The sequence below is a fragment of the Lontra canadensis genome, unplaced genomic scaffold (assembly GCF_010015895.1).
Source record: "Lontra canadensis isolate GAN:19392208 unplaced genomic scaffold, GSC_riverotter_1.0 scaffold93, whole genome shotgun sequence".
Taxonomy (NCBI): Eukaryota; Metazoa; Chordata; class Mammalia; order Carnivora; family Mustelidae; genus Lontra; species Lontra canadensis.
In genome coordinates, this window is record NW_022631087.1 from 381,471 (window position 1) to 403,395 (window position 21,925).

General features: G+C 49.7%; 1 protein-coding gene across 2 annotated transcripts in view; it reads left to right on the forward strand.

The window, feature by feature from the left end:
• The first annotated feature begins 6,266 nt into the window (after positions 1 to 6,266).
• CHST11 (carbohydrate sulfotransferase 11) overlaps positions 6,267 to 21,925 on the forward strand; it is a 252,389-nt gene continuing 236,730 nt past the window's right edge. Inside the window, exon 1 of one of the 2 annotated variants that reach the window (XM_032836762.1) lies at positions 6,267 to 6,924. In XM_032836762.1, the coding sequence (XP_032692653.1) occupies positions 6,807 to 6,924 (118 nt within the window). In that variant the 5' untranslated portion in view covers positions 6,267 to 6,806. The remainder of the gene's footprint in view (positions 6,925 to 21,925) is intronic. The other variant, XM_032836763.1, reaches the window with a different exon arrangement.

Genomic DNA, 21,925 nt, shown 5'->3' on the forward strand with positions numbered 1-21,925 from the left:
GATTGTAAGAAATCATGGTTAAAAATTTGAACAGATGCCATACGATGGAAGGTTTTTGAATGATTAAGAAACACGTGAAGAGGTGCTCAGTGTCACTGGTCATCACAGACAAGCAGTTAAGACGAAAGTGACAGGTCATGAAACATTCAGCGGGATGGCTAAGGTTAAGAAGACTGACGGCACTAAGTATTGGAAAGGATACGAGAGTCTCCTTGTTTGCTGATAGCGATGCAAAAGGGTTCAACGGTCACTTTGGAGGAGAGATAGACTGTGTCCTATAATGTATCCTAGTTATTTGCCCAAGATGAATGAAAACATTCGGAAACAGACTTGCTTGCAAATGTTCTTTGCGGTGCTGTTCATAGAAGCTAAAAACAGGAAACTGCAAATGTGTGTCAGCTGTTGGATGGACGGATGAACAGATTGTGATAAACCCACACCGGGGAATACTACTCAGCAATGAAAAAGGAATTCCATATTAAGGGGAATGAATTTCTTTTTTTTTTTTTTTTAAAGATTCTATTTATTTATTTGACAGAGAGAGATCACAAGTAGGCAGAGAGTCAGGCAGAGAGAGAGAGAGGGGAGAAAGCAGGCTCCCTGCTGAGCAGAGAGCCCGATGTGGGGCTCGATCCCAGGACCCTGGGATCATGACCTGAGCCGAAGGCAGAGGCTTTAACCCACTGAGCCACCCAGGCGCCCCAGGGGAATGAATTTCAAAGTAACCATGTTAAGTGGAAGGAGCCGGCCATGGCAGGCTACATAGTACATGATTCCATTTCCACAGAATTGTAGAAAAGGCGCATGGGTGGCTCAGTCAGTTAAGTGTCTGACTCTTCCATCCAGGTCTTGAGCTCAGGGTTGTGAGTTCAAGCCCTGCGTTGGGCTCCACACTGGCGTGGAGTTTACCTTAAAAAAAAAAAAATCTAGGAAAGACAAAAGCGTAGTGAAAGAAAGGTGATCAGTGGCTGCCTAGAGCCAGGGTCTGGGCAGGAGATGGACAGCAGAGGGGGTGAGATGGAACTGCCTGGACATTGGAAATTGAGAAAGTATCTCGATTGCAGTCGTGGAGGTTATAAACCTCTTATCATCACCTAACTTCAGCAAACTGTACACCTAGAGTTAATAGGTTTTATTTATGTATTAAAGCTGGGAGGAAAAAAAAATCAGAAAAAAATTGAACTTTCTTGGCTCCCTTCTTATGTATTTCCTGCTTCGGTATGATTTCTATTTTGAATTATACGTGGGAGTGAGATATCGTAAGGTTTTCAGTTCGAGGTTCTCAGTGTCTCCCTCGGGCCCCTGGCACCAAAGCCTTGGAGGCCCTTTTGGTCACACGTTGGGGACACTGATCACCTCCAAGACATCGGCTGCTATTGTCCTTCAGACTCTGTGTGACTTTCATGCTAGGCTTGGGGCCCCAGAGTCTCTGGTGACACAGGGGCCACGGTGCTGGGTTCCTAACTCACCTGGTGACCGCAGATGCCTTCTGCCTCCCAGGGCTCAGGGTGGGAGGCACTCACACCTCCCTTCTGAAATCTCCCCCAGAGCCCCCCTTTTCCCTTTCTCCCTGGCCTTCCCTCTCCCATAGTTTTACATTCGTCTCCAAGAAAGTCTTCATCAAATCCCTCAGGCAGGTAGCAAGAAGCTGCTCCAAAGGGAGGGGTCGTGGAGCAGTGAAAGATACAGGAGAACAAACACAAGTGAATATTTCAATAAATTAGCAGGCCATGGATGTCAAAGTGTGCAGAAGAGATGCTAATGTCCTCACTGGAGAGCAGCAGGAGGCGGGGGTCCTGGAAGGATGGGTCACAGGGGCATGTGCAAGGGCTGGCAGGGGTGGAAAGGGAGACAAGCAGCGAAGGCACACGACAGTCATTGCATGCCACGGCATCTCCCTGGCATCCTGCCCATTGAGGCAGCTGTGCCTGTAGGGCCCAGACGGGGACACGACCTGCCACAGGTCACACAGGTCCACGTGGTCCATCCAAGCCCTCGGCCTGGCTGGCAGTCAAGCAAGGAGAAGAGAGGGGACTCGGGAGCCCCTGCTGCTGCCTGCCATCGGGCTTGGTGACCTGGAAACTGCCAACACCGCTGTGTGACCCTGGGTATGTTAGGTCACCGTTCTCTGCCTCAGTTTCCTCCTCTGTATCATGAGGATAGCAGTGGCCCCCATCTGGAAGCAGGTGGGGAGGGGAAGCACATAAAATGCCTAGAACATGGCCCGGCCCAAGGGAACCCTGCGAACAGTGGCAGCTCCGTGGTCACCATGCCTGAGTCGGGTGTGGGGGTGGGCAGAGGCAGTGAGGTCATTGGATCGGAGTTGGAGAGCTTCCTTCCCGGTGGGTGCTGGGGAGTTGGCCAGAGAAGCTAGCGAGTGGAGTTCTGTGCTGTGCGTGGATGGCGCACGGGAAGGTATGGGCGAGACCATGCAGGGGGCATTTGGAGTGGGGTCCAGCCTTGGAGTCCAACAGCCCTCTCTTCTCCAGAAGGGAAGGAGAGGAGCTTCTGGGGCCTAAACTGGGCAGAGGGGCAAAGGTAGCATCAGAAAATGAACAGAATGACGGTGGGTATTTCTTTCCTCCTCCTTTGTCTCCCTCATCCTTTCCTTCCTCTCTCCTTTCGTCCTTCTCTGTCTCTTCCCCTTCTCCTACCCTGCTCTGTCTTCCTGTCTTTCATCCCTACCTTGTTCCAAAAAGCCTGCGAAGAGGAGTCTCCCCCCCGAGCTGTGTCATGAGTAACCCACTTGTGTATTTGCGGTTTACCTACCTGTAGACAATCTGCACCTAAGATCACCGCATGCCGTGGGCAAATGGTTTTTGATTCCACTCCACAAATATTTACTGTGCTCTGGCTAACTGAGCGTACTTTGTGCTGGTGGTGCCCGAGAGATGCAAATGGGCAAAGCCAGTCCTCGGAGGAGCCAGTCGGGGGGCCCCTGGCTGATGTTGGCAGAAGACAAGCTGCCCTTTCCCAAGGATGGTAAAGAGCTCTCTGTCTCCCAGTGGCCTGGGCCCACTGCCTTCTCCAACCCAGTGCAGAAAGGGGCATGGCTGCCAGTCCTGCAAGGTCTCAACAAGACCGTACATTGAAGGCATGGTCCATGGGAACGAGTCAGAGCCCGGCCTGCAGGTATGGGAGGGCTTGGTAAATATCTTTGGGCTCACTGCTGACAACACGTGCGAGCTGGGTTTCTGATTTCACATCCATTTCTTCCTTGGCTGTGAGTTTTCCAAGATCATCCGTACACACAGAACTTTCCCCTTAACGTGTTTTTTCGGACCACACCAGGCTTTGAAACGGTGGAGTGGGGGTGCGGGAGGGGGTGTTTATTTGCATGTTGTTTAATTCAGACAGAAGATGTTTCCAGCCTAACAATGACGCAAGCTTTAACCAGGTCCCAGGATGAGCTCAGTGCCGGTTTGCCAGAGCTCTCTCGGCGGTAAAGGGAATTAGAAAAATAAGGGAAAATAAGATCTGAAGAACAAGGGAGGGGGGGTTTGCAGTCAGGAAGACTGTTCTCCAAATAATTTAAGCTCTGACTTCCTGGCATCGGTGTGACGTGGAGCCGAATGTGAGTAGTTCCAACCGATAAATGATGAACAGAAGTGGTATGCGTTTCTTCAGGGCTAGATCACTGAGTCGTTCAAGTAAGGTCTTCCAGAGACTTCCTCTCCTCAGACATGGCAACCAGCATTGTTCTCGGTGGGGGCTGCTTTGGCCTCATCCTTGAAAATGCCACATGGACAGCCCCTCTGCTGGCACACCACAGACGTGGTGGAGTGAGATGTAAACCCTGGTTATCTTAAGCCGCTGAAACTGCAGCGTGTTTGTTAGTGCAGCATAACGTGGCCTGTCCTGAGTGGTACATTGGAAAAACAAAAACCCTGATCTGAGAGGCAGGCCTTCCTTATCCTCTCTTCAGAATTCAAAATACCAAACCTTCTCCCTTCTCCTCAGTCTTATCAGGCAACACTGTGTGCTTTATCTGGTCGATATTGATCATGTAGCATGAGTCAAAAAAGTTTTGTTAGAACAGAAATGTACAGAAAGCAACGAGTCCATTTGTGGTTGGGGAGTTTACAGTGTGACTGGGGGAGACAAGAAATGGTACCTTTCCCTTCACCCATAATGTGGATAGAACAACAGAATCCCATGACCGTTACGGTACTTTGGAGGTGATCTAACTTAACTTTGTAGCCCAAGAAGGCATTACTTCTACATCTCTGACTTAGCTGTACCTGCCCCATACCAGTCATGAAGCTGAGCACAAGAAAGAGACAGAGGTGAATGAAACCCAGCCTAGTGGGTGCAGTGACCCAAGAGGGGTTTGGACCTAGTGCTCAGAGCAACAAGGAGGAAAGCAGCTCCTTCAGGTGAGAAATCTTCTTGGAAGAGGTGGTAGTTTACCTATGAGAGGTTCACCTCTCCCTGTATGTTCGGGCCAATTCCTGACTGATTGTGGGAATACAAAAATGGATGTTGGGCATGGCTCACCACCTTCTCCACCATTTGGGCCAACTCAACCCTCAATGACCCACCAGAGATTACACTTCTCGGCCCTGTGACTTCTCAGACTGCCTTCTGCACAGCCAGATTTTTGTCTACATACAGTGTGGTCTCTGCCCTGGATGGTGAGACCCTAGCTGGGTGATCCCTGCTTGCTTTGTAAAACCAGGAATTAACAGGAGAGTGTGGTGTTCTAGGCAAAGTTCTCCAAGTGCTCATCTAACCATCCTTCATGCAAAGAATCCCTGCCTTGGTTGGGGTAGGTGGCCATGGGTTCACCTCCCATCCCCAATCTCCTCTGGGGAGAATCATTGAAGAATGACTTTGTTCTGGATTGTTCAGCTCAGCAGCCTTTACCAAGGGACTCATTCACAAGTGAGTACAAATTAATACAGTACATAGCAGTTACATAAATATCGTGCTGTAATTGATTGTTTTCTGTAATCGAAGACAAGGCTGCTGACTTTTTACTTTCCCTACCTTACAGCTCTGGGAGAAGGGAACTGAGGTGGTAGAGGTGGGTTTTGGTGCATGGGTCTGTTTGCAAGTTGTGTCTGATGTCTTGAGAAGAGGGGGAAGACCCCTTACATTCAGATTCAATAAGTATTTATCAAATGCCTATTATGTGAGAGGCACTGAAAGACATAGTATCTTAGTTCATTACAAATTGAGTTAATAGTAGTAACAATTTGACAATATGACACAAAAGTTAGTCTTTACAATCACATATTTCCCCCTGGCAGATACTGTTGGAATTTAAATAATCCTTTAAGTTTTAAAAGCCCAATGTAAACTTACAGGGAAAGTAAAAAGACATGGCAGCCCCCATCTCTTGGCTTACAGAAACCACAGAGGGCAGAAGAACAGCATCTGCAGTCCTCAGTGTAGGTAAGTGGACTGTTTTCGAAAGTCAGAACAGGGTACCGGGGCCAGCGACCAACACACTATTTGCCTGCATCCACTTTATTGATTGCTGAACCATTTAAATGCACGGCATTGGAAATTTTAAATTACTTTCCACAATACAAGAAAGCAACACCATCTTTCCATTTACCTGCCAACGCGAAGGCCGGCTGGGTTTTTTCCATCAGTTGTTTGCATTCGGAGGACAGTGACTTCGTGGGGCAGCCTCTCACTTCCCCTCTGCTGTGAGTCCAGCAGAGAATTTGGAGGGAGCTCTACCCTTGGGGAAGCCAGAGTTTTTAAAATCCGCAAGCAAGCCCCTTTTTGCCTTGTTGGTGGAGACCCTGCGTAAATCCCCGGGGAAAGCTCAGTAGTCGCCTGACCCCGACTAGTGCAGTTTCCCTAACCTTGACCCGAAGTCAGCCGTTTTAAACTCCTTTCCAAAACATCGCTCAAGCCAGGCTGTGGTTTGAAAGAAAAAACGAAACCGCCCGTTTTGAGCGTCGGCAGAAGGGCACTCACTCCCTGGGGGCTGGGAGCAACTTCCCGACCCCCCGGCCTAGGGATCTGAGATAATCGCGGACCACCAGACCCCTTTCCGCTCTCGGGGCCCAACGCGCTCGCTGCCACCTCCCTCCACAAACGCCGGCAGGAGTGGGTGGCAGCACCGAGGCGATTTTATTCGCATTTTTTTCCTCCGGGTTTTGTCATGGAAACGCTGACACAGCCTCCAGACGGCGGCCGAGCCTGGCCGGGGACTGAGGGCTTTTGGGACCCTGCGGGAGCGCGGCTCCGCACTCCCCGGGAAACAGCTGGACGCGACCAATTCCCGGGTAGGGGCGGGGGGAGCGCGACGCTCCGCCCCGGCGCTCGGGTCCCTCCCTCCTCCCGGCTCTCCGCGGGCGCCCTCCCCTCGCCGGGGGCTGCGAGTTGCATTTGGTAAAACCCAGCCCGGAATATATAGATCATTGGAGCTCAATGAAGTAGGCTTTGGAGAGGAGGGAGGGGGTCCGGCCGACAGCCACAGCGGCCAGCGCAGCGGCGGCGGCACCATCAGCGCTCGCACCCCAGCCGCCCGGCCCGCGAGGAGGCAGCGGCGGCCGCCGGCGGGAGCGGAGGCGGCGGCGGGGAGGCGGAGAGGAGGAGCAGGAGCGCGCAGCCGGCGGGTCCACGCATCTCGGCACTTCCAGAGCAACTCCGCCGCCTTCCATACCCCTGCCCGGGGCTGAGGGCTCCGCGAGCGGCCGCGAAGCCCTCCCGATCGTTCCTCCACCCCGAGCCCTGCCCAGCCCTGCCCTGCGCCTCCCGGGCTCCGCTCCGCGCTGCAGGGTCCCGGCTCCTGCGCCCCGGGCTCGCCTCCCGGACACCCCGGTCCCCGCAGCCAGGACAAAGCCATGAAGCCAGCGCTGCTGGAAGTGATGAGGATGAACAGAATTTGCCGGATGGTGCTGGCCACTTGCTTGGGATCCTTTATCCTGGTCATCTTCTATTTCCAAAGTATGTTGCACCCAGGTAGGGGGCGCGTTAGCGTGGTTTTGTTGAATATTTTTTTTTTCCGCTCTCGCGCTCTCGCTCGCTCACTGGCGCCCGGTTTCTGCCTCTTCAGCCTTACCTCTTCCCTCTCAGCCACCTCGGGGCTCCTTGCTGCCCCCTCTGCCGGGGTCGCCGAGTCGGGATGGAGAGGAGGAGGGAAGACGTGCTCACCTTCCTTCTCTTCTCTCGGCTCCAGGCTGGAGGATGGGAGCAGGAGGGGCGGTAGTTTTTTTTTTTTCTCCCCCCTCTCCCTTTTTTCTTTGTGTCTCTTGTCTGTCTGTCTGCGAGGTAGCAAAGCAAGGTAGAGAGGTTGTGGGCAGCTCCTGGTGGGGGGGGCAGGTATGAAGAGAACGCAACTCCCCGTTGATGCCGCGAGCTGAGGATGAAAGGGCGCCGGGAGCCTGCGCCCTGCGCCTGGGCGCGCTGCCTGTTCCTGGGTGGGGGGCCCGGGGGCGAAGGTTGTGCGCCCCGGCGAGCTCGCCAGCCCCCGCCGCGAGCTGGGGAGCCGAGACTTAGGCTCCCACGTGTCCCGGGCTCAGCGCTGCGCGGAGGTGTGGGGAGAGGTTGGGTGCCCGGCGCTGCCCCTCCACCAGGCTGGGGAAGGGGGCGGGCGCCCGCTGTTCGTCCCCGGGGTCTGACTCCGCATTGACCTTGCAGCTGGTGCCCTGGGGCCTGCTTCACCCTGCGCCCCCACCCCAGCGGCTCTCCCGACTCTGTGCTGGTTACGGCCTCTGGGTCACGCCTTGGCCGCAGCAGTTTTGGAGGAAACTTTGGCCGGGTCCTGGGCCGACCGTCAGGTTGCTTCCTCCATTCCTGGGTTCCGAGCATCCGAAGTCCCCTGGAGGGCCCCCGGGCCTGTGGCAATGAGCCCCCTTCCCACTCCTAAACACCGCCCCCCACCCCCAGCCCTCGGGAGCTTAGACAAGTTCCACATCTGAAATGTGGATTGGGGGAGGATCGAGGCTCGCCCCTTCCTAGGGGCGCTATGGAAAGTTTGGGACCCGAGGAGGGAGGGGCGCCTTTGAGCGCGGCGGCCGGGGGTTCGCAGCTCGGCCCCCAAGCCCAACAGGTAAAAACCGCCTAAGGAGGCTTCGGGGCGGCGCGGATCTCCCCGGGGAGCCATGGTATGCCCACGCCACCTCACCCGGGCAGGCCCCCGCTGGGCCACACTGGCTCCGAAATCCATATTTTCTACGCCTCCGAGTTGCCTTTCTCAGTATAACCACAGCAATAATTTGCTTTTATAATTGCAAGGAGGGAGCTGGAAACACATTTCCTTCCAGGGAAATGGGGTTGGTGTTTTTCTTTTTGAACCCCCCCCCCTCCGCGTTTTCCTTTCAGTGTGTATCTAACACTTCGAGCAGACGCAGCCCCGAATTCTTCTAGCCTGCGTTTGGGTGGGTGGCAGAGGAATGAAGCTGTTCTTTCCATCAATCAGGCCGGGCTGCCGATGTGAGCTTCCTTGACAGCGCGGGCCGGCGGACCCCTGCGCCCTGCTCCCTGCTCCACCCGAGCAGTTGTTAGGGCGGCCACACGGCCAAGGATATGGTCTGACACTACCACACGTAACCTCAGGACATCCGAGCCAGCCTTGTAAAAGATGGCTTTTGTTTGCCGTTGGGTATTTTTAGTTCCATGTCAGCAAACTGCAGCCGTGTTTGTCTCCTCACCCAAACCGGTGGTTGGGAAACTTCTAAGGGAATTTAAAAATGGACCTCGCTTATGTTCTGGGCAGCCGGGGCTGGTTGCAGCGGGCAGGGCCAGACAGACAGAGGCATCCTGGACGCCAGGCCAGACTCCACCCCAGAGACTGGGGGACTTGGTGGTGTGCAAGCACACTGGGGCTCAACCAGTTTAAACAAAGGGCCGAATGATTTGGTCTAGACTCTAGACATGTGTTTAGGTCACTTAAAATTTGCCTGGATGGAACATGCCAGGTAGTTCTCTGCAGAAATGCCTGGAACAAGGATAGATCTTTGACTCTATCAGGAATGCACTTGAACCTCTCTCTGTACCTGTTAGTGGTCCAGGGAAAGACTAATAATACCACTGCCATCCATGCTTTTCCTGCAGCCTGGGCTTTGCTTTTCTTGTCTGAGAATTAGGAAATAGCTTTCTAACCAGAGACACCAGGAAGAAACTTTCAGCTTGTAATTGGCACTTCGCTAAAATTTCCATCCCTGGTTTACAGTGTCGGCTTGAAAGTGGCGCTGGTCTTTTCGGTCTAGCCTTTGGAAATCAGGGATGGAACTTTCTCTAAGGGTGCCCTGATAAGGATCCTCTGTCCTGGACCCTGTGTTCTCCGCCTTTGCTTCCCTTCCTGACCTCATTTCCTCCCAAGAAATAGCACTTGTTTATTATTCATATCTCTATGAGCACGCTCTTGTGCCTTTTCCCACCCGGTCCTTAGCAAGTACTGCATTCAGTGCCTTCTGTTCGTCAGACCTGAAGATGGTTCAATCGAAAGGTCTTCCTTATTTTGAATTACATATGGTTCCATGAAAACTTCATGCCAATGCTTTATTAAGACACGGGACTTAGTGTCTTTTTATATGACTTAGTGTCATATAAAAATATGCTTTGAAATCACTGTTACACATTTTCCTTTCTTTTTTCCCCCCATTTTATTCAACTTTACTGACATTAAACATTACTGATGACAGCTGACACTCCATCTTTTCTGCTGCTTTGAATTTCTTTAAAAGTGAGCTGATCTTTGCCCCTTTGATTTAGGGTGATGGTGGAAGGATCCTTTGGTCAGTCTCTGCAGTGTCCGTCTTTCCAGATCACCCAGGGAGAGGCAGAAGGGACTGCAGCATGGCACAGATTGTGTTGCTAAAAATTTGGAGCCCTCTGGCAGGAGTTCCACGTACCTGTATCTGAAATAGAAAAATAGTACTCCAAAAGAAATGGATTCCTGGCTTTTTTGGTGGCTAGAAAACACCTGGAGTGTGAGAGGAGGGACAGAAAGAAGAACAGAGACGGCTGGTGATGGGGAGGGCTGTCTGTCTCTCCCTCTGATTCTAATCTGAGGCCCATTGTCTTTTGTACTTTTCTAATTCATAAACTGGATTAATTCCTAAACTCGAGAAGCTGATCTTTCATTTGTTTGAAGCATTTGGCAGAAGTGGGCCTTGTCAGTAAGGCAGCTTTCTTTGGATCTGTGACACTCTGAGTTGATAGTCTTTGTTTAGGTCAGGTTTTTGTTCTGTTTTGTTTTGTTTAGATTTTAGTTTTAAGTAATCTCTACACCCAGAGTGGGGCTTGGACTCACACCCCCGAGATCAAGAGCTGCATGCTCCACCAGCTGAGCCAGCCAGGCTCCCCACGATCAGGTTTTCGGCCCCATTCTAATTTCCGTGTTTTGCACAGTGCCTGACACATAGTAGATGCTCAATAAAATATTTGCTGGATGAAAGCATGAAGTAGCTCAACCCTAGAAGACCCACTTGTCCGGTTTTCAGGAAGGGTGGCAAGCCTTGCCAAGAATGCTGTGTCAGTGAGTCTGGGTGTGTCTGGTGGGGACCCTTCCTTGCTTTCCTGTCCCCTCCCCCGCCAAGACAGGGATTCGGTTTAAGTCAATATGCACCATACCAGAACATTCCCCAAGGGCTAGATTTGCTGCCCTGAAAGGTGTGATGCAGCAGAGGGCACTGCTCTGCGTCCTGGGTACCCTAGGTACCGGGGAAGCTTGGCCTTGTTTAGCTACTGACTTGAAGAAACCCATCCACAGGACGAACATCTTTTGTGGGTGTGCACTGCTCCTGAAGTTGGTGAGAAGGGAAGCACATGCTGGTGGTTTTTGCACACGTTTAATCCATCAGTGAAAGCATCATCTAAAAGTGCCTCCTGGACAGTACCGTGCCTCGCATACCTGCCTGGGACAGTGGGGTCTTTGATGGCGCCCTGTTGTGCAAGGCGAAGCTGAGAAGCCCCCGGGGTGCTGCGTTGTTGTGTGAAGACAGCTCCTCTGAACCTTCCTTTTGTGTCACTCCGTAGGATTGTGGTTTTGTTTGAAAGCTCCTGTTCAAAGAGAAGCCTGCGGAGGAGAAAGCCTTTTCCTTTCTTTGCCTCTTTTTTTCCTTTGGCCGAATGTTTACTTTCACTGTTGCCTGGGATTTCTTTGCCCTGGTTGGAGGTATTGAAAGATTATACCCTTCATTTAAAGACTTCTTGGGTTACCCCTTTGTAGTTTTACTTGATTAGATTGAGTGCACGGTGCCTTTGTGTTATAATTTTAGTCTAATTATAAACATAATAGGTGCTCTGTTTAGAAAATGTAGGAAGTGTAGATGAGAAGTTATCGTTTATTATTCCAGCACCCAGAGGCAACAGGTGCTTTATTCTATAAGTTATTGAATAGTAGATTTTAAAAATAGTTGAGACCATAGTGTGCCATTTGTACCTGTTAGACAAATGCATCATTATGGTAACTAGTTATTAAGTTTAAAGACAAAATTTAATCACAACCTTTTTAATTTATAGACTTACATATATCTCTGCTGTCTCCTCCCCTCCCCTGCTCTGTAGGATGTCAGTCCAATTTTTTTCCTTTTTTTTTTGCTTCACGTGTTTAATTTTATTTTTAAATTTAATTTACTTATTTATTTTTTAAAAGTAGGCTCCACGCCCCGTGCAGAGCTTGAACTCACAACCCTGAGATCAAGATCAGAGGGCAGGAGTCACCCAGGTGCCCCTGCACACATTTAATCTTCAATTAAAGAATCTTTTTGCTTAGACGTGAAATGAGTTTGGAGTCAGAGGAATTTGTAGGGGCTGTTCTTAGGTTGTCTATCTGAAACGTCCTTTGGAGAGGCATCAGGAGGGTCTCGAATACGGGACCGTTAGGATCCCGACCGCAGCATGAAATCACTGAAGGTCAGGATTTGTCCAGGATGGGGGCTCCCTTTGGTAGCTGAAATGTTTGCACTTCACTGGGGCATTTTCTGAGCTGCGTTAAGAGGAGACCAGTGCGCTTAGGCAATTTCCTCCCACAGTTTTACCCGCGGCTTGGAGGGAGTCGGTGAGTGAGTCTTTGCTTTAGGAAATAAAGTGGTGGTCAGGCAGGCACCAGGTGAAGGGCGACTGGAGATTTCTGCCAGGCCTGGGCCGAGGGGCTCTGCCTGCAGCGGAGGTAGCTGCCGTTTCTATTGATCTTGCTGGAAAGTCATTCTGCTTCTGACCAGCTCCACTGGCACAGCCACATGAAAACAGGAAATCAAAAACCTAAAAGTACAGGTTCCGCCCTTTTCCACCTCTTCAACCCACCAACTGGACGACCTCTTCTTAATCTGGGGAGGGTAGGTGAAAAAGACCTCAGGAAGATCACTGCCAGCAGGCGTGTGAGTTCCTATTCTTAGAAAAACCAGAAGTTGTTTTGCTTTACTCACCTTTTTTTTTTTTTTCCCCTTTTCAGTTTCCTTGCTCTCGAGTTTTGAGATCCCATCTTTATGACAAGTGAAGAGGAAGGCACAGCTTGCTAGGAGGTCAACAATACTTGAATCTGTCAGTTAAAAAGTCCTGGAAACTGTAATTGGACATATCTGAGACCAAATATGATCCATTGAAATTTAGGAGCTCTGTCTCTGTCTTTCTCTTCTACCCTGTGCTAGGCTCTAGGGATTGTCCTAGGCGCTTGGGGATGCAACACTGATTTTTGTCCCCAGGGGACTTACGTTCTAGTGGGATAGCCAGACTTCAGGTAAGTGCAGCAGTGAAATATATGGCTTGTCAGATGGTGTGACAGACACAGAAGCAAAGCAGGGGGAGATGGATGGGAGGCAGGGGTTGCAATTTATATAGAGGTAATTAGGGACTGTCATTGTTAAGATGACCTTGGAGAGCAGAGACCTCAAGGAAGGGAAGGAACCATCCATGCATCCATCCCAGGAAGAATGTTCCAGGCATAGAGCAGCCCAAGGCCTGTCCTTGAGGTGGGACTGAGCAGGGCAAGCAGCAAATTGTTCAAAGCAGAAGGCAGAGGAAGAGGGCAGCCAGAGTATGGGGTGGAGAGAGATTTGGGATAGGAAGCCCTGGAGGGTCTGAGCGGAGTCTGCTCTGGGGGTCCTGGGGCAGGCTGGGTGGGAAACATGGATGCTTCTTACTTGCAGTTTCGTGTTTACCTTTGGACAGCTGGTCGTGCACTTTGTAAAGTGGTCACCGTGGAAATCCCATTTCTCCTCACTCCGCTACCCCCAAACTAGACTACCACTCCATAAGAGAGATTTGCAAAACATTTAACAGAGCTAGTGTTGGGAAATTCTTCAACAAAATGTTCAGGATGTGATCCGTGGTCATTCTCTATAGAGAAAAGAACACAGAATTTGTAGTCTAGAGACCAGCTTTCAGACAGACCTTGGCTGTCTACTGTATCCATTTGACATCACTCAAGGTATTTTTGCTGAATGCTTTTTAAGAGTTAGGCTCTGTTCTGGGTGCTAGAGATACTGCAGGGACCCAAATAGACAGAAGTCCGTGTCCTCATGGTACATTCTCCTGGGGGAGGCACAATAAAAAACGCATGTTTAAAACATAGAGCATTTTGGGGCGCCTGGGAGCCTCAGTCAGTTAAGCATCTGCCTTTGGCTCAGGTTGTGATCCCTGGGTCCTGGGATTGAGTCCCGCATCAGGCTCCCTGCTCACCAAGGAGTCTGCTTCTCCCTCTCCCTCTGTGTTCTCTCTGTCTCCCAGTTAAATAAATTAAATCTTAAATGTTTGATGATGACAAGGGCTACAGAAGAACAGTAAAGCAAGGAAAAGGAAGTGGAATGGAAGTGGCCGGGGGACTGCCGTCTGCAGGAGGGTGCTCAGACAAGGCATCCCTGAGAAGGGGGCTTTAAAGATACCAGGAGGCAAGGACATACAGGAGGAGATGAGCTGGGGAAATAATGCAGATGTTTATTAGGTATTATTTCTGAAGGTCGACATCGGCCAGGTGTTTAATATGTTATTTCTCAAAGGACTCTTACCGGGTGCACATGGTGATTATCACCATTTTATAAGGCGGGGACATGGAGGCAGAGAGAATATCACTTGTCTAAGGTCAGATGGAATGGATCAGGGAACCACAGCTGTCTGACTTACTATCCATTTTCCAGGCCATCGGGTAGGGGCTATCAGCTGGGGGCTGCCCCTCTCTCTGTGTTTGGAAATGTGTAGGGGATGCTCTTGATTGTATCTAAGGATTGATGACGTCAGTCTCATTGGCTGGGCCAAGGATGCTAGACATCCTGCGGGGGATCAGATCTTTCCGCCCATCAGAGGCATCTTGCCCAAGTGCCAATAGTGCTTCTCCTTGAGCGCTGGCTCGAGACTCTCTGGGCTCAAACAGTATCTGGCAGAGCACCGGCCACACCCCAGCACTTGGGCAGGTGCCCGGAGAGAGATCGTAGCAACTTAACAATGGATTGAATGGCTGCGTGAAAGTCTGAGGCTCAGAGATTCCGGTCCCTTCTTTGCCAGGCGAAGGTAGCAGTCTTCCCTCTCCGACGTGGTGCTGGCGGGGAGGATTAAGTGAGAAACGAGAAGGAAAGGTGCCTTGAATATGGATGCAGACAGAGGGCACACAGAGTAAAGGCACTGTGGTTTCTCATCCTGAGATCGTAATCTTTGTGTTTATGACAAGATCGTAATCTTTATGTTTATGACAGGGTTTATCTATTTCATGTGTGTGCCTTGTCACGTTTACTGGGAGGGTCCTGCGTCCAGACAATTGTGAGTATCTTCTTTCTTTCTGCACTAGCCTTCTGTTGGCCACACTGGCATTCCCCCCCCCCCCAACACCCCCCCCCCCACCCAGAATTGAGCTCTGCCTCAGTGACGCATTTTATTTTATTTTATAGATTTTATTGTTTATTTGAGAGAGAGAGAGGTAGGGAGCATGAGTCTGGGGAGAGGCAGAGGGAGAGGGAGAAGCAGACTCCCCGATGAGCAGGGAGCTCAATCCCAGGACCCTGGGATCGTGACCCGAGTCGAAGGCAGTTGCTTCACCAACCTTGAACCACCCAGGTACCCCTCGATGTCATTTCTGAAGCTGAACCCAGGAGGATGAAAGTCGCTTCAGAGAAGTAACATTGCCCTGTGGCAGCCCTTCAGCGAGCAGTGGCTGGGTGGCTTACGTGGCTCATTGCACAGGACGGAACTGACTGCGCTTTGTCACCACACTTGAACCTGCTATGTGCAGAGGAGCCCCGAATGGCTTCCTCCTGTCCAGGAGCCAGTCCCCCTCACCTCGGAGCCTGGGGGACCCGCCTCTGTGGATGGCACTCACAGCCGGGGCAGAGGCCCATTTCGGCCATGGTCCCCAGAGCAGGTGCTGGAATTCAGTTAGAAGCCTGTCATGCTGATTTGGGCGAGGCCAAAGTGTATTTGGTGCCCTTTGCTGCCCTACCGCTTGCTTTCCTGGAGACAGTCCTGCTGGCTTGATAGCCACAGCGGGAGCCCATCAGTGCTCAGCGTTCTTTACACGTTAAAAAAGTTTATCTTTTTAGGTACTGGATCCTCCTCCAGGTGAACTTTCCGCCTCACCTGATGGAGGCCGGTGGTTCTCAACTGGGGACCATTTTGCTCCCTTCTCTCCCCATTGCCAGGGACCTTTGGCGATGTCTGGAGAAAATTTGGTTGTCACACCTGGGGGGGGCGGGTCCTACTAGTACCCAGTGGGGAGAAGCCAGAGATGCTATTAAACATCATACATGCACTGGACAGCCTACCGCCCCCCCCCCAAACCATTGCTTCCTCACCAACAAAGAATAACAATAGCTGGGGAGCCCACACACACACACACACACACACACACACACACAAACACACAAGAACAATACAACCGAGCTCACTTACTTTGGAACTACTGGGTATCAGGCGGTGTGACAACTGCTATATTTGGATGAACACATGTAACTTGCACGATCTTGTGAGGGAACATTTGCCTGTCCCACTGTACAAGTGAGGAGACTGAGGCTTAGAAGTGAAGGAGCTTGTCTAAGGTCACAGAACCGGAGAGTTGGAACAGGACCCCTGCCCGGGTCCGACTGACACCAAAGACTGTGCTCTCCATGTCACCGTTATGCCCCCTGTACATGCTCTTGCTTTCAGCTAATTAGGTCAGGAGGTAATTTGTTTAGAAGGGCCCCAAGCCCAGCTGTGGACTGCAAGTGGGACACTCACTGATAGCCTCTTCTCCTCTTACCCTACACTCTTCCCCTGGGTGAGCTCATCCCCTCTGGGGGCCGGTGCTGTCATCTGCCTTCAGATGACTCTTCTCACTTCAGTGTCGCTGTGTCCTGAGGTCAGAGTCCAGGTCCTATGTTGCCTCCCGTGTCAGATCTTCAGCCAGCCTTACGTGGTCAGAGTAAGGGGATGGACGTCCCTCCTCTGAAGCCTGTGGTACTTGGTAAGTGCACACGCTGGTGTGTTGGGTCATTAAAAGCAGGCTTGTCTTGCTTCCCACAGTTCCTCAACATCTAGAACAGAGCCTAGTTACCTGGTAGTTTTCCAAATCCCTGTTCAGGTGCCACAGACTGGGGGCGTGTCAGCCACTGGGACTGATTTCTCATGGTTCCGGGGGTTTCAGGTCAGGGTGCCAGCAGGATTGGGTGAGGGACCTCTTCCGGGGCACAGACTTCTGTTGCAGCTCCCCATGCCAGAAGGGGTGAGGGAGCTCCCTGGGGCCCTACCCTCATGACCCAACCCAAGGGTCTCCCCTCCTAATATCATCACCTTGAGCATATGCTTCCAACGTATGAATATTGTGGGCTGCGATGGGGGGTAGGGAGGGAGACACACATGGAGACCAAAGCAATAATCACTCGGTAAATATACATTGAAAGAATGAACATGTTGATGTTGATGGGAAACCAAGAAGAAAATCCTGCTTCCTAGGGTGCCGAATGTGGAATTGTCAGCCATCATCATTGGATTTTTGGTTTGATTTGACAGTGACCCAGTTGCCACAGAAGAGAGTAAAGAATAACTCAGTTAGCACCATGGCTACCCGTAGACCCAGCCCCAACCCGAACAACTTCTGAAGGTGTGGCTGTTAGGTGCTATACCCACAAGAGGAGCCCGTATGTCCTGGGAACGGATCTGCTCGTTCACCTGGGGTAGGGCGGTTTCTGCAACAGGACTGTGCTAGGGGAGTCCAGCCAGAATGGACTGTCAGCTGCATGTGTCACTTTGAATTATCCAGTAACTACACTGAAAAAAAGTAAAGAAACGAAAAAAAAACCACTGGTGATAGTAATATCTAAAAATCTACTTAACAGGCAGCAGATGCTGCGAACTATTGAGATTTCACATTTTTGCACGAAGCCTTTGGGAGTCCAGCATCTATGTTATGTTTACGACACCTCTTGATTCAGACCAGCCACGCTTGACGTGCGTGGTAGCCACACCTTAGTGGCTACCATATTGGATGCTGTCGCTCTGAGGTGCTGGAGAACTTGATATGGATTAGGGCTTTTTGTTTGCTTCTTGTTTATTTTGTTTGCCCCTTTCCCCTTTATTTAAGGCATGTTTTATTTCCTGAGTTGAAGTGTACCCTCTGGGAAGACTGTTGACTGTCTGGGACTGGAAGTGTTAAATAGGAGATATTAGCTGTGGAGTTGTATGTGTTGCTCAAGTCATTTCCAGCCTCTGAAATATCTTCAGAGTCTTGTCATCTGAAGCTTGACCCTCCTAAGGAGACCCTAACAAACTCTGTAACATAGAGAAACAGTTATCAACTCTGTTCCCCAGATGAAGCAGTGGAAACTCAGAGAGGGTTCAGGGAATTGCTTACATTTGGTTTAAAATGATCCTAACACAAATGTGTGAGTGCGAAGACTGGCTCAAGGAACATTCATTCTGTCGGGATGGACAGAGGACACATGGGGCCAAACGTGGTTGGGGTTACAAAGAGAGACGAACTGCTAAGGACAGAGCTGATCTGGGATCGTTGATTTAGAGGGAGGGTGTTGAGGAGGACTTCTTGGGAGAGGTGATGTTTGTTGGGCCCAGAAGGATGAGTAGAAAATTGTTAGGGAATATGGGAGAAGGGGAGGTAGGACATTCCAGGAGAGGGCATCTGCCAGAGCAGGGGTAAGGTGGGAAGGAGAGTGATGTCTGGGAACACAGGAGGCCCTGGGAGCAGGGAGAGGGGGGTCAACAGTGGACCTGGAGACCCCCGAATGCTCTCAAGTTTGAATTTTATTCTTGGGACCTGGGAGCCATAGAAGGTTGAGGGTCTCCTGTGTTTCAGATGATGAAATTTAAGCTCCATTTAATTAAACTCTCCTGTTTCATTTGAAGGGCAGAAGTTTTCAGTTCACTCTCTCAAATGAACTTGGGCCAGTTTGCAGTAGTTTCTGTTATTATCGTTTAATGGGAGGTAGGAAGATTATTCATGCATGGCTAAAGTGCAAGGTAAGAAATAGCTTAAAAGCAGTCTGTGATGGGATTTAGAACTCCGCTGTTTGCTTTGCTCGTGCCAAAATGATAGGCCACTGAGGTTAAGTTTCAGTCTCTCAGTTGCTAATGGTGCCCTGGGTTCACCCTCAGAGGCTCTGGAAGAAGTAAGTGGCAGGAGAAAGGAAAAGTTTGTAAATAGTCACAGGGAGAATTTCTCCCTCCAGTGTGAGCTTCTGGGTCTCTCTGGGGGTCCATCGGCAGCTGTGGGCTGTCCTGGAGAGGGGCAGTGTAGACTGTAGACTGAACCGAATCATCGGCTTCCTCCTGGGAACCAAGGCCCAAAGGTCAGGCTCTGCCCCCCCCTCCCACCCCCCCCCACCCCCGCCCCAGGAGACTCTCCCTGTGGGCTTTGTGTGGGGTCTGATCTCATTGTCCCCCTGAGAGATGCTGCCCTATGTAATCTTCATATCAAAAGGCCCCCTCTTTTTACCACTCCACTCCTGGGCTGTGGGAGAGAGGACGGGTTAATTATAGAGCTCACACGCAGCATAGAAAGGCATCCCTGTCTTTCAGAATCACTTGTGGGGGCCATTGTGCTTGGTACAAAGCTGAGGGCTCCCTTCATTTTCTCTGCTACACTGTAGTACTTGACACCGATTGATAAATATCCTAGAGCTGGTTCCCACATAGGGGTTTGATTCCCTTTTTATACCCCTCCTCGATCTCCTTTTCCCTATTAAAATAATGCACAGAACTTCCCAAAACCCTTCATTTTTTTAAGAAAGTGAGATAGTGGCATTGATGTGCAGCATTGTTTAAGGGGCGTGGGGCCATGCAAATGGCAGGGGCTTCTGGGTTTATGCTGCAAACTCGTGCAGATTTAGGGATCAAGGATGGGAAGGTCTGATGAAGGCAGGGTTTATTGTTGGCAGTCTGGGCAGAAGTACGAGAATGGAGATTATTTTGGAACCGGAAGAATTAGATAGTGAAATCCTTTAATGAGTTCAGGTTTTATGTATGGAGGGCTTTCTGTGTAATTCTGCTGTTCAGAAATGGAAGCAGGCTTGGATTCAGAAACTGAAAAGGCAATCTTTTAGTCACTTGCAATAAAACAGCTTTTGTTGGGAAGGTGTGAGCCCTCGGATGAAAGACAATTCCGACAATTCTGTGCTTAAAGATATGCACTAGTAGCAGTGGCCTTGCTCATTTTAGGATAATCCATTTAATTGAGTGGAATGGCTCAGGGCTCTTACCTACAGGACTCAGGAGAGAGTTCTTTCTGTGACGCAGACTTTGTTTCCTGTGTCTGTAAAAAACGCATAGAAATTTTAAAAATAAACACAGGTCTGATGGTGCCTTCCTGCAAATGGGATTCAAGCTACGTAAAGGATGTTGTCATTGGAGGTCATAGTGATGTTCTTTTTTTATTTTTGTGGGAAATAAATGAGGAGTGGCCCCAGAGCGTCCTGTCTCAGCCCGTAAGCCTCTGCGGTCATTGCTGAGTGTTTGATCTGTCGTAGAACATGGATGACCTTGGCTGGAGGAGGCCGTGCAGGGAAGTGGAAAGGGCCCTGGGTATGGGTCAGGACCCTGGGGTTCTAGCCCTGGTTTTTCTTCCCCTTTCTGGGGACCCTTTCATGTGTTACTGACAAATGAATACACGTGGACATTGGCAGTTTTCAAACTATTCCTCTAGGCCCCAGGTGACTTAAGACCAAGGAGGGTTTTGGCAGAGCAGCTCCTTGCCTTTCCCTTTTAGATTCTGGGGTTCTGAGTAAAATTTTGTTGGAAGAAAGTTTCAAGGCTAAAACCAACAAAGATTTTGCAGTTTACTGCTTAGACGATTTTTCCAATTCAGATCTTGTCCTGTTAGTGGGTTGCAAAATCGATGCACGTTAACAGTTAGGGTTAAATCATCATTAAAATGATTGACTTCTTTTTTTTTTTCTTTAAAGATTCTTATTTATTTGAGAGAGAGCAGAGTGAGAGTGATAGAGAGAGTGCGTGAGTGGGGGGGAGGGGTAGAGGGGGAGGGACAAGCAGACTCTCCGCTGAGCAGGGAGCCGGATGCAGGGCTGGATCCCAGGACCCTGGGATCATGACCTGACCTGAAGGTAGACGCTTAACCGACTGAGCCACCCAGGTGCCCTTAAAATGAGTAACTTCATACGGTGTCAATGGACAGACATCTAGCTACCCCTCCATCCATCACTCAAAACATTTTTTGACCATTTAGCTAAGAGACAAATCTAAGTAAGACTTAGTTCTTGTATTCAGATAGCTTGTAATTTAGCAAGTGGTGGCAGACCCATAATTGTTAGCTGTGGTGGGGCTTTGTCATAATGGTTACAGGTGGCTAGAAGAAAAGGAGTAATTAGTTTAGGGAACGTCAGGAAGCTTCCCAGAAGAGGAACATTGGAGCTGGACTTCAGGCATTCATTCAGTTATTCAACAAGCATTTATTGAATGTCTACTGTACGTGCCAGGACCATCTCAAGTGCTAGGGAAGCAATAGGGGACAATCATAGACAGTGATCCCTGTCTTAATGGAGCTGACGTTGTTGGCATACAATTTATCAAGTGTCAGGTTCGCAATACTACTGGCTCTCTTCTACCACGGGCATCCCCCCTGCTCCCATCCCTGCCGTGCAATGTCAGAGTAAAGCAGTGTTTTGTCTCTATATATATGTATACACACACAAACACACATGCCTACATATATAATATGTAATATAATGTATGTATAATGTTTAATATAATGTATATAAAATATATATGTATAATATAATGTATACATCGTGAATATGTATAACATATAATATAATGTATATATCATGTATGTAATATATAATATAATGTGTATATATGATATATACACATCTATAATTCTGACTGTCAATATAATTCAGGTATATTGTAGAGAATTCTGAAAAAAACGAATCCACTTCCAAAAAAGTCATCCCTGATACCCACCAACCAGGAAGGATCTCTGTTTATTTCCAGTTTGTTTTTCTGTGCACATATGTATATATTTGCAAAGATGAAGGCCTTGTGCTTATAGTACAGGGTATCTGCTTTTGCCATTTAGTACTGAATCATGGGTATTTGCTCATGGCATCCAATTTTCTTTGAAAACACCATAATATTTCATCATGGATGTCATAGTATTCCATCATATGGATATGTCATCATATGGATAGAATTTAGTCATTCTCTTTTGTTGAACATTTTCAAGAAAGATTTTCCCTTTTTAAAAACTGCCATCATACACCTCTTTGTACATAAATCTTTACCTGAGTTTCTTAATGTTTCTTTGAAAGAAATGCTCAGAACGGGAATGCACAGGTCATAAATTTGTGAAGGTTCTGGATAAGTGTAGCCAAATTGTTTCCTAGGCAGTTGTGTCCAATTACACTCCAACCAGCCGCGTATGAAATGGTCAGTCTTACTGATTGCAGCCAGTCTGCTGTAGCTGAGAGCCAGATCCCCAGCAGAGCCTCCCTCAAACTCAGCGTGGATGCCCTCCCTTGGTTTTCGGTCCACACTAGGTGACAGGCTTCAGGAGAGCCCGGACTGTGTCCCTGGTGCCCGCCCT